General features: G+C 35.1%; 1 protein-coding gene across 1 annotated transcript in view; it reads right to left on the bottom strand.

The window, feature by feature from the left end:
• Positions 1-13,240, bottom strand: part of Mrps27 (mitochondrial ribosomal protein S27) — an 89,581-nt gene that overhangs the window by 63,703 nt on the left and 12,638 nt on the right. The window contains exons 3-4 of the mRNA XM_005328964.5: positions 5,213-5,283; positions 1,198-1,256 (exon numbers count right to left, since the gene is read on the bottom strand). Coding sequence (XP_005329021.3) covers positions 1,198-1,256; positions 5,213-5,283 — 130 coding nt within the window. The remainder of the gene's footprint in view (positions 1-1,197; positions 1,257-5,212; positions 5,284-13,240) is intronic.

Here is a 13,240-nt window from a genome sequence, read left to right as displayed (position 1 = left end):
GAGTTCAATCCCCAGTACAAAAAAAACCCCAAAACCAAAAAACCAGGGGGAAAAAAAGAAAACTAATCAAAAGCTTACTGGAAATATTTTAAATTTCAATCTGAGTCTATTTTTGGAATCTAAGAATTGAAACAAATAATAAATTAGATTTTAAAATAGGAATCACAATAAAAATCTAGTTGTAAGGTATCATTTTGACAGGTGGGAGCAATGTAGGAAATATCTAAGCATATACAGTTAATTAAAAACAGGTGACCAATAGCTATACAGAGTATATATTAATCTGTTAAAAAAAAAAAAGGAGAGATGATATATACAGGTTGAATATTTCTAATTCGAAAACCTGAAATCTGAAAATAGTTTTGGAGCACTTTAGATTTGGATATTCAAATTAGAGATTGCTCAGCCAGTAGAGTCTATGCATATATTTTGAAATCTGAAAAACTCAAAATTTGAAATACTTTTAGTCCACGAGCATTTCAGATAAGAAACAGTCAACCTGTTCATATAAATAAAAAATTTCACCAAGGAGATTGGCCAAAAACCAAGTGTGAAAATACTATTCTGTTGGCCAAGGTATAAATATAGACACCTCTCATACATTGCTGGTAGGACTGTAAACTGGTAAAACCTCAGTGAAATGCAATTTGGTAATAGCTACTGAAATTATAAATGAATTTGCTCATGAGAATTATGTGCAATATTATATGTGTGTGAGGTTATTAATTTCAGCACTACAAAAGAGAATAATCTCTTTTTTTATATGAAACTAGTTTAAATAATATATGTGATCCTAGTGACTAGGGAGTTAAGGCAGAAGGACTACAAGTTTGAGGCTAGCATCAATAACTTAGTGAGATCCTCAGCAACTTAGTGAGACTGCCTCAAAACATAAAATAAAAAGGGCTAGGAATGTAGCTCAGTGATAAAATGCCCCTGGATTCAATTTCATATATATATATATATATTTTTTTTTTTTTAAATATGACTATAATACAGATGCAAATAAAAAAAGAAAAAGAGAGAAAACTTTCTATTTACTGATAAGGTCTCTAAAACATATACCTAAATATCAAGAGGTCAAATATTATATATGAAACATATCATCTTTTTTTGTTAAAAGGGGGTATAGGGATTAGGAGTAGTTCAGTGGCAGAGGGCATGAGAACACACAGCGAAATGAAATGGAAAACTTACTTGTAAAGGTAATATTCTGCATGATCTATCTCTTCTCGAGATGAAATGTTGTCCACAAACTAAAAGAGAAAAAGAAATCCTTGGCTGAATACAAATTATGACATATATTCGTATTTCACACTGACCTTAAAAAGGACAGGACATCTGTTTTACTGAAACAATGCTCATTTGGCAGGGCTCCATCCTTGAAATCCTTTTATGTCAATATAGACAATATATATTAGCTTCTAATTTTCTATGTATAGAACAACCTTGGTGAGAAAAACTGATTGAAAGCTGGGGTTGTAGCTCAGTGGTAAAGTGCTTGACTAGCCCGTGTGAGGCACTGGGTTCAATCTTCTGCACCACATAAAAATAAATAAAATAAAAGTATCATGTCCATCTACAATTAAAAATATTGTTTAAAATTCGTTAAAAATTTAAAAAAATAACTGATTGAAAGTCAAAGCTGAACTTGTTCAGAACAAGGAGAGAGCTTGTTCCACTATCACCATAAGTAGTCATCACCTTTTATCTTCAAATCCTGATCTTATCTCTATGTCCTAAGTTCCCAATAAAGGGAACATTTGGCTAAAAGAATGAAGACACTAATGGCTGAAAGCAATATTGCCCAGAACATAAAAATCTTAGAGAACTTATTTTCTAAACATTCTTCTTACTCTGATTCAAATTCTGCTATAGGGTAGTCAACTTATGATTCCTCTAACAAAGTCTTTCTTCAAACCATAAAATGTTTGAGTATGCTCCTTAACTATAATACAAATAAACAAATAGAAAAAAATTATTGCAAGGATGGATTCCATTTTAGAAAATCAGAGGCATGTTGTGAATATAATTAAAACTTCATGAAGAGGAGGAGTAAAAGTGGGGAGACTTTCTAAAAATAAATGAGACTTGTGGATATGATTTAGAAATCCATTAAGGTACAGATGAAAAGTGGTACAAACACAGGCCCTGAGCCTGAAAATCAGCTCTCTGGTAGCTTTCTGTGTGGCATAAACAGATGGCACAGCCCCTCTGGGGCTTAGTTGCTCCATCTGTAGAAATAGGATAAAAGCTCTGGCCCTAAAGAGTATGAAGCTCCAATGAGAAAATGTATGTGAAATTCTCTAAATCTTAAAGTGTTATCTAAACTAATACCAGGTATAACAGTCCACAAAAGTTTTAAACATCACATCAGGAATGAACCAATAATCTTTCAGTTCTCCTCTAAAATGTCAATTATAAGTCCAAAAATTTTAAATTATGACAAGCTGAATTGAAAGCTTTCACAAGATCTCATTTTTGCATCATAGGATCCCTCCAAGGAAGATCCTACTATCCTCATACTGGAAACAATATTGAGAGGAACCCCATTGCCCAATATTACAAAGTGAATGTGTGATCTAGATAAGACCAGATGTATTTGAGAAAAGCAACAAAGAAAAACTTTGATATCACAGGTAGCTGGGTTTGAATCCCAACTTTTCACTATAAGCTATGTGAACTTGAAAAGGTTATTAAACCACTCTATCTTAAGTAAACATAATGCTGCAAGAATTAACAAAAAAATGTATTTTAAGAAACTAATACAAAACTTCCTTTTAAGGACCCCTAGAGTTCAGGAAATAAAGCCAAGAGTTAATAAATGAGATGGTATCAAAAAATTTTAAAAGCTTCTGCCCAGCAAAGGATACAAATAAAGAAATACAAATGGCTAATGTATGAAGAAATGTTCAACATCATTATCAATTAGGGAAATGCAAACCAAAACTACACTGAGATTTTCATCTTATTCCAGTGAGAATGGTAGCCATCAAGAATACAAATAGCAGGGAGCAGTGGAACACAACTGTAATCCAGTGACTCAGAAGGCTGAGGCAGGAGGACTTTGAGTTCAAAGCCAGCCTCAGTAACTCAGCAAGACCCTGTCTCAAAATTAAAAAAAAAAAAAAAAATAAAGGACTGGAGACTAAGTTCAGTGGTGAAGCGCCCCTGAGATCAATCCCTCATACCAAAGAACAAACAACAAACAATGATGCATGCTGAAGAGAATGTGGAGAAAAGGAACACATTCACACTGTTGGTGGAATTATAAATTAGCAACTATGGAGATTCCTCAAAGGACCAGGAATGGATCCTCAGAAAACTTAGGATGGAACCATCATTTGAACCAGTTATGCCACTTCTTATCATATACCCAAAGGACTTAAAATCAGCAAACTGCAGTGACGCAGCACATCAATTTTATAGCTACTCAATTCATAATAGCTAAGCTATGGGACCAATCTACAGATAAATGAATAAAGAAAATGTGGTGTATATACACAATGAAATATTACTCAGCCAGTGAGAAGAATAAAATCCTGGCATTTGCTGGTAAATGGATGAAACTGGAGACTGTCATGCTAAAGGAAGAATATATCTCTCCGATATATGAGGTGGGGGGAGGGAAGAATAGAAGTTCACTGGATTAAACAAAGGGGAATTAATGAAGGGAAGGGAGTGGGATGGAAATAAGAAAGGCAATAGAATGAATCAGACATAACTTTCCTATGTTCAGATATGAATACATGACCAGTGTAACTCCACATCATGCCCAAACACAAGAATGGGATCCTAATTAGAATAAGTTATACTCCATGTATGTAAAATATATCAAAATACATCCTATTGTCATGTATGTCTAAGAACAAAAAAAAAAAAAAAAAAAAAGAAAGAAAAAAAACCAGAATGAAACCACCACATGACCCAGCTATACCACTTTTTGGTACTTATCCTGAAGAATTAAGGTCATTATATTACAGTGATACCTATATACCCATGTTTATAGCAGCACAATTTACAATAGCCAAGCTATGAAATCAGCCTAGGTGTCCATCAATGCATGAATGGATAAAGAAAATGTGGCATATATACACAATGGATTTTTATTCAATCATAAATAAAAATGAAATTATGTCATGTGCAGGAAAATGGATGGAACTTAAAAACATTATATTGAGCAAAATAAGCCAAACTCAGAAGGTCAAGGTCATATGTTTTCTCTCACAGGTGGAAGTTAGAGAGGAGAAAGGAAAATAAAGATACGGATGGGGAGAATATCATGAAAATTGAAGGGAGATGAGTAGAGTAGAGGAAAAGGGCGAGGGGGAGGGAAGAAGGGAGGGAAAGGGAAATAGGCCAAATTATATCGTTATCCTTGTGTATGTATAAATATGTAATAACAAATTTCACCATCACATACAACTATAATGCACCAATTAAAAATGTGGAGGAAAAAAAAGAAACTAATAAATAACTGGCATAGAAGGTGCTCAGTAATGGTCACTATTAATTTCAATTACTATTTCTGATTCCTAGCCAGTAATATTCTATTATCCACTGCCTTGCAGCAGTTTAACATTGGTACTGGGGACTGAATACAGGGGCACTTAACCACTGAGCCATACCCCTAGTCTTTTTAATTTATATTTTATATTTTTTATATTTATTTATAGTTTGTATTTTATTTACAGACAGAGTCTTGCTGAGTTGCCCAAGGCCTCACTAAGGCTGAGTCTGGCTTTAAACTTACAATCCTTTTGCCTCAGCCTTTCAAGCCACTGAAATTACAGGTGTGCACCACTGCACCTGGCTAGTATTTATTCTTCTAAAGACTTTCTCAGCTACCAGAAATACTTCTAATACCAACAAGTGCATAGTATTATTTTGAAAAGCATATTGACTTAAAAAAATCATGGTATCAGACAGCTGAAAATTGTACCTTGAGAAAATTAAAATAAATAAGATACAAAATAGTGATTACTAACACTGGCAACTAGAAAATTTGTTACCTTTTATTTCAGCCCCAAACAAAATTGCTATTATACCATAAAATATCTATTAAGTCTATAAAAACACACCACACTACTGAAAAAGTGTGAAACTATGAGGCATATTCTTTCTTCACACAGCCTTATCTACCATAAAGAATATTTCTTACATTCTTCCTTCTTTTTTCTTTAGGGGGGAAAAAGAGTTTAAATGTTCTTACCCGTGAGATTGTTAAAGAACTAACAGGCAACTTTCTCTCATATGTTTGGTCCATTAAAGATGCGAGATCAGCTGTGAAGACAAAGATGGAAAAAGAACATTGTTAAACACACACGTTTCTTAAGAAAAATCTAACAAATAAGACTTCTGCCAGATGGCTGCCAACATTGTGAAGTTAGTATTAAAACAGATGCTTCTTCTTGCTCTTTTTTAGAAATGATTTTTATACAAATTAAAGAGGATAAATGCATATTAGTAATTTAAAATGTTTATTTCATTTCAGTAAGGATATAAAAAATTCTTAGCACATATTTAACCTTTAAAAAATGGATCAATAAAATATTTTTGGACATAGACACAAGGGTTATTTTAAACACACTCCAGGAAAAGAAATTAGATGGGAGGACAAGCAGGGAAGGAAATCTTTGTTGCTTACCCATATATTCCTTTTGTTTATTATTAGTTATTCCAAAAAATTAAAAATTAAGATTTATCAAGTGCCCTTTATGCATTTCCTGAACAAATCAGGAAGCTCCTTGACTATGCTTAGTGATTTTGGCTTGAACTATTCCTATTTTGGTTCTTTTTAGCAGAACATTCATAGGAATACTGGGTATTTCTGAGATTACACTTTTATATCATTCTAACAATATCTGAAATGCTAAGCATTTCCCTTTCTCCTACCACTCTCACTTTCAGCTCATGATTTTATCTAATTTCACCAAGAAAATAAGCAATCATAAGAGAACTTCCATTTCCTAGTGTCAAATCTGCCAGGCTACTCACATTTGTGCCCATATACTTTGCCTTCTATTGTTACAAAGCATGGATGGCATTAAAAACAACAGAAGACCCTCCCTTCTCATTAACTTCCACAGCTCCTTCTCCTTATCTCTGCTCCCCTTAACAGCAAGACTCCTTCAAGGAGACATTTTTGATCCAACTGTCACTACTTCCTTATTTCCCACTCTTCAACTCGCTCTAATCAGATTTGGGGTTCTACCCCTCCACCAACACAAATGACCACCTCCACCTTATTCAATTCAGTGGCTAATTCTCCATTCTCATCTTACTTTACCTATTTATCCCTATCAACAGTTGACCATTCTATCCTTCAAGAAATTTTTTTCCCTTTCCCTCTTTGGGTTCCTCTGCAGGCTCTCCTCCTCTTCCTGTGATCTAAATGTTGGAGTGTCTCAAGCCAAAGTAGCACAGCACACTTGCCTTCACCATTTATGCTCAGCTGCTAGGTGATCTCATTTTCTCCCTGACTTTTCTCCTTATTTACAGACTGTAGGCTCCACACACATACCTACCCTGACTTTTGACTAGAATTCCAACTGAATAAGTGAGTATCTCCATCTTGGTATCTAATAGGTCTTCCAAACATTACATGCCCTCTTAATTCTTCAACCTTCCACTCTAAACCTGCTTTTCCCATCTCAGTAAATGGGGTGGGAAAACACAGGCTGGCCTACTCAGGTCAAAAAGTGAGGATCATCCTTGACCCCATTTTTCACAACCTACAACTCATTGTCAGCAATTCCTACAAGTTCCAACCTGTATCTCATTTACTACCATGCTAAGCCACTAATATCTGTCACTTACTGATCTTGTCTTAATAATCACCTCACCCTTACAATCTAATCTTTACCTGGTAGGCTGTGAGGCTTTTATTTATTTATTTAAAATGTATTTAGTTGTCGATGAACCTTCATTTAATTTATTTATTTCTATGTGGTGCTAAAAATGGAATCCAGTGCCTTACACATGCCAGGCAATCACTCTACCACTACGCCACAACCCTAGCCCTGAGCAAGGCTTTTGAAAGACAAACCAGATTCTGTCATTGTCTTTTCCCAACCAGCCAATAACTTTTTATTATACTTAGAATAAAATTCAAAATATTTTCTAGGAACCATAAATACCTACATAATTTGGCCTATTATTTTGTTTTGCGTCTTAAACTAAAAAGTAAAATCCACAAAGGCAAGATTGAATTCACTGATATATTCTCAATCCTCAAAACAGTTCCATGAAAGGCACTTAGTAAACCCTTGAAGAAAAAATAAAAAGAACACGAGGAGAGAAAAATAAGTCACTAGATTTCTAACACATTTTTACTCCCTGCTGGGTAAAATTACCATCAAGTAATAAGGAGACATTCAGAGTTAATCAATAAACAGGTATTTGTTATTGATCTCTTTCTGTGCATTTAGCCATTTTCTCTTCTTTCCCTGGGGTAGGGATCATAATGACTAAGTAGTGATGAAAGGAAAAATAATTATTTTGTGGGTGGTACTGGGGATTGAATGCAAGACTTTGGTCATGTGAGGCAAGTACTCTGCCACTGAGCTACATGCACAGACCATTTTTTTTTTTTTAAGAGAGTGAGAGAAAGAACTTTTTTAATATTTATTTTTTAGTTTTCGGTGGACACAACATCTTTGTTTGTATGTGGTGCTGAGGATCGAACCCGGGCCGCATGCATGCCAGGCGAGCGCGCTACCGCTTGAGCCACATCCCCAGCTCCAAAAGATTTGCTTTATTTATTTTTATTTTTTTAAAGAGAGAGAGAGAGAGAGAGAGAGAGAGAGAGAGAGAGAGAGAGAATTTTAATATTTTTAGTTTTCAGCGGACACAACATCTTTGTTTGTATGGCACAGACCTTTTTAATATGTTATTTTGAGACCGGGTCTCGTGAAGTTGCTCAGACTTTAAAACTGCAATCCTCTGTCTCACTCTCTGGAGTTGCTGGATTATAGGCAAGCACCTCTGCATTCAGTCTGAAAACAATTTTGTAAAATCCCTAAAACCCAGTATGATGTAAAACTAAATAGATGTTCTTATGACTATCTTAAAGGACTTGAAGCCAGGTGATTAAAGAAAATATAAAAATAACAAATAAATCCTTAAAAACCCTTCACACCAAGGCAAATTAATATTGTTAAATCTACTTGCTCATGGACTAGATGTCAAACAGCTCTCTCATGATGCCAGATCTTTATGATCACTTTGTAGTCAATGCTCTTGTGCTGCTGCGATGACAGGCAACATAAGGAATCACCTCTGTTTACTTGTTGAATTAAAAAAGCAGGATCAGGAGCCACTGGCTTAATTAAAATGGCCCACAGGCCTCTTTCACACAGTGCCCTGTGCCTAATAAACACTGGATCAAGGCGACTTCATCGATGACCTCTTAGTGCTGTAACTGAAGATTCCACCTAAGGCCTTCACACCCAGGCAGCTTCAGACAAGTGCAATTGGACAGGCCCTCAAAAAAGGCAACAGCTGCAGAGCTGGCATCTGATGAATAACATTAGCATACTGCAAGTCAGAGAAAGGTCTGATGCTAAATATACTATGTGAACAATCACCTCACATTATAGTGTTGGTGTGATGAATGAGGCAGAAAACCGCATAGAGTGGGGAGGGCCAGGAAAGCGGGGACAGCTGCAGCTTGCAGAGGGCCACCGCCACAGGCTTCTGGACCGTGGGCTTCCACAGTCAAAATCACACTTCATGTTTCAGCGAGGGGCCAGCAGATGCGCAGGTTCTGTTCGAGGGGGTGTGCCAAAGAGGATGGTTTTTTGCTTGTTATTCAGCTCCTCAGGAATACACACTGCAGCTAATGGTTTTGGACAACAAAGACTACATGGGAAAATGAATCTGAAATTTAAATTCTGCATTTAACAAACCTCAAAACTGTCCATACAATGTGGAAATGTTGAACTGTAGGCAAGTATAAGTTGTCTCTCTAGTTGAAGACATCAATATCACTGATGATCTGAGGGTGTAGAAGATTTTATTGAGGACTCTGTACTATTACAAGTGTAATGGCACACAAGGAGGATATAAACTGCATGAGGGGCTTTAAACCTTCAGGTTGCTGGGCCTCACACCCAAAGGAAGATTCTAATTCTATAGGTTTGAGGTAAAACAGGGCCATCCAATTTTTTAATGAATAGCCCCCTAAAACTGTGATGCAGCCAGTCAAGCACTAGTTTCTTTTGTCTTGGATGCTGTTCCTAAGCTAAGGAATTCAACTTCTGAAATAAGATGGACTATACATTATTTTAAAATTTCCTCCCGCCATAAAACAAAACAAATAAAATATTAAAAAATGTTTTTTAAAGATACATGACTGAAATTTCAATAAGGTACATGTAATTATTTTGCCAGAAGTCAAAGATAATAGGGAACACAAACTTGGAGGGCCTGAGGGATTAATAATGGTGGCAGTTCTCCTGAGAACATCTGTGGATAATGACACAGAGCTTTCGTTTTAATGACTTAGGGGGAATAAAATCAAGAATTCTGTAAAACGAGAAGCTCCTGAGGTAAAGCCATGACCAAGTAGGGCTACACCTGTGTGAAAAGATAAACTAGAAAACAATGTATCCTACAAAGCAAACAGTAAGGATTACTGTCCCCTAAGGATTCTAAATTACCAAGGCAGCCCTCGCGCATCTTTGGGGATATAATTCATGCTTTTTATGTAATCCAAATTATAACAAGCTTAGTGTTTTGTTTAAAGAGCTGATTTTACTATATAAAATTCTATTCTAAACATGGACAAAAAGCATTATCAGTAGTTACCTAAGGATATAGGCATAGGGCTCAAAGAGGAAGGAGGAAAGAATTACAAAGCAGTAGGAAGAGAACTGGAAGGGAGACAGATATGCCCATTAGCTGGATTGTGGTGATTATTTCTGGGTCCTGTATACCCATACAGATGTCAAAACGTATTAAATTTTAAACTGTAAATATGTATGGTTCATTTTATGTAAATAATACATCAACATGTTCTAAAAACGAACTGAAGAATAAATTAAAGAGCAGGTTAGGCATGGGTGAGGTGACAATTAGTGAACTGAAAAGTAGATCAGGAATAAAATAGAGCTGAGCGCAGTGGCACACACCTACAGACCCAGTGACTTGGGCAGCTGAGTCAGGAAGATCTCAGCTTTGAGGCCAGCCTCAGTTACTCAATGAGACCCTCTAAAAACAAACAAAAAGAGCTGGGAATGTAGTACAGTCGTAAAGCACTCGTGGGTTCAATCATTGGTACCTAAATAAATAAATGAATATTATATAAAAATGAGACCTATCAAAGGAATTATAAGATATAGAAAATAGAATAAGAAGGTCTAAAATACATCTAATTAAATTTCCAAAAGAAGTAAATTTAAGGAAATGGGGAGAGATAATATATGATGATGGCTGAGAATTTTTTAAAAACTGATAAAATATGCACATTTTTAGACTCACTTCAAGTCAAATAACTAAAATTAAACCCAAACCATGGTATGTTATTGTAAGACTAAAAAATGAAGATATCTCAAAAAAGTGGCCAGATGAAAAAGAACATAACTTACAAAGGAAGAACAAAAAACAAAACAAAAACCCCAACAAACCAACAGGTGTTTTTTCAATAAGAACACTGGAAGACAGAAAATAAAGGAAAGTAAGCAAAATGCTGGGAATAAGCTCTCAACTTAGACTTCTACATTTGGCAAAACTCCCTCTCAAGAAAAAGGGCAAAAAAAGACATTTATTGACAAACAAAAACTGAGAATTTATTAGCAAGGAACACACACTAAGCATTTAGATGTTTTAGGAAAAGAAAGAATGGTGAGCAAATACAGTTGGCTAAATCTGGGGGGAAACTGTTTCAATAAAATGGTTGTGTGTGTATTTTAAAGGACAGAACTTTAATGTTGGAAAACTGCACATGGTTGGGTATGTGTGCATGTGTATGTGTAACTTGACTTAAAGTATTTTAAAGGATAATAAAGTCGATGAATATTAGAATTAAATTTCAATATGCACGTTAGAAGATATGGGCAACAATTTCAAAAGAGTAGAAATTAAGGGTGTAATTTCCATGTCAGTAGAAGGGAAAAAATGTAAAAAACAAGAACACTGCTAATCAATCCAGAGATTAGAGACATGAAACTAATTAGGAAAATAAATTCAAATGTATCAATAATCATGAAATAACAGTAAGTAGACTAAACCTTCTAGTTAAAAAATAGTAATTATCAGATTGGTTAAAATAAAAACACAAAATCTAGCTACATAAACCACATGAACACAGAAAAGCTGACAATAAATGTATGAGAAATTGACTAGATAAACACAGCCCAAAGAAAACTAGGGAAACTATAATAATTCCAGACCCAACAGTCTTACAAGCAAAAAGCAGTATTTTTTTTTTAACAGATTAGATGGGTTATCAGATAATGATTTTGTGAGAAGATAATTTTAACCAGGCGAGGACCATAGTACCATAGTTTCCTAGCTCATAAAATTCTCAGTAAGGAAATGACAATCTACTTATTGATCATAAAATCTGTAGCAGACACACCCTGGAAAAGAAGTCTATTCTAAAAGAGGGTGGTCTCAAGGTTAAAGTTGCTGTGAAGAAGGTCACCAAAGAAAAGATGGATGGATCCTGGATTGGAGGCTGGTAGCTGGAGTGGGAAATAGTTTCAATTCTTCACTTTTTGAAAATAAGTGTATATTATTGTTATTCATTCAAGTAATACTAAGCTCTTTCTGGGCTTTGGGCAATAAGTGAACCTTATCTAATTTATATAATAAACAGATTCAGGTTGTTACTGTTCTTTTTAGAAGAAATGACCTTGGAAAACTATAGCTGAAACTGAGTTTTTAATTCTACATTTCAAAGAAAAACAAGGACAGATAACATCATGCATAGAAGTAACAGAAGGAAGTATGGAAAACCAACCTAGGAACCAGCTTGGATACGGATTTTTAGATTTCCTTTTGTTTGTTTCTCTGTCACTAGAATCTTTAAAACAAGTCCAATAAAGAACAAGAATGAAAACAAGCTATGTACACATATATGCTAAGAAAATAGGAAGGATAACATATACAAGGCAGGCTCATCTCTACAACTGTCAGCAGATGGTAAATATGAGACTTAGTAATGAATAGATGCCACAGAGATACAAATACAGAGCTGAGAAAAATGAGAAAGGCAGACTTCAGAAAATCCCCATTCGGGCTCAAAAGCAGGATTTGAAAAATTACAAGTCAAAGGCCTCCATAAATGAAGTGACACAGCAAAAGTAAACCTCACAAATTAATGGTATAATACATTTTGGATTAAAAAAGAGAGTTCTCAAAAAACAAAAATAGGAACACAGAAAAATAGTAACCAAAACCAAAAAGTGTTCCTTATTCTGTGATTACTTATAAATTGAAAAATCAGAAATAGAATATTTAATTCATGGTCTAGGGTTGTGGCTCAGTGGCAGAACATTTTCCTCTCACATATGAGGCACTGGGTTCGATCCTCAGCACCATATAAAAATAAATAAATAAAATAAAGATACTATGTCCATCTACAGGTAAATATATATATACACACACACATATATATATATATATATTTTTTTTTTACAATTATTTAATCCATAAGGCTCATGAATCCAATTCAGCTCCAGTCACCTGGGCCCTTGCCCCCTGGCAGGCTGCCTCCAGAAAACTTCCTCTTAAGGAAACCAGGGAGCTTCCCCACCTGTCCTTCAACCTGCATCCCACCTAGTTCTCAAATAGTTTTCTCTGGAGTCCTAGTCACTGGGGGCCCTATTCTGTAATTCACCAGCTGTTCACTGGTTAAGGTTGACAACTTCACCTGGTACTTTGCCCATCAGATCTACAAGTTAGTAGAGGAATTTGAGAGATGATGCTTTAATTTAGTGTTTATTTTAGCCTAAGGGAAACCCAGTACAAAAAATAGTAAAAAGCTGAAATCATCTGACTGAAGTAGGAAAGCCCAAGAACTCCTAGGGCTTTATAGAACACAAATGAAGAACTGAGGACCTATCGATAAAAATATTAACTGTACCTTAACTGTTTAAATCTGAGTTCATAATGACATTAAAAGAAATACCCTCACTAATCATCTTTGAAGGATATTTTGAAAATTGCCTCTTGTATACAAACTGTTGCAGGATAACTAAAATGATAAGGAGAATTGATGAATGAAGCAAAGATA

Source organism: Ictidomys tridecemlineatus, chromosome 1, assembly GCF_052094955.1.
Source record: "Ictidomys tridecemlineatus isolate mIctTri1 chromosome 1, mIctTri1.hap1, whole genome shotgun sequence".
Classification (NCBI taxonomy): domain Eukaryota; kingdom Metazoa; phylum Chordata; class Mammalia; order Rodentia; family Sciuridae; genus Ictidomys; species Ictidomys tridecemlineatus.
Note: the sequence above shows the minus strand (reverse complement) of the source record. Positions and strands in the feature narration are given on the sequence as shown.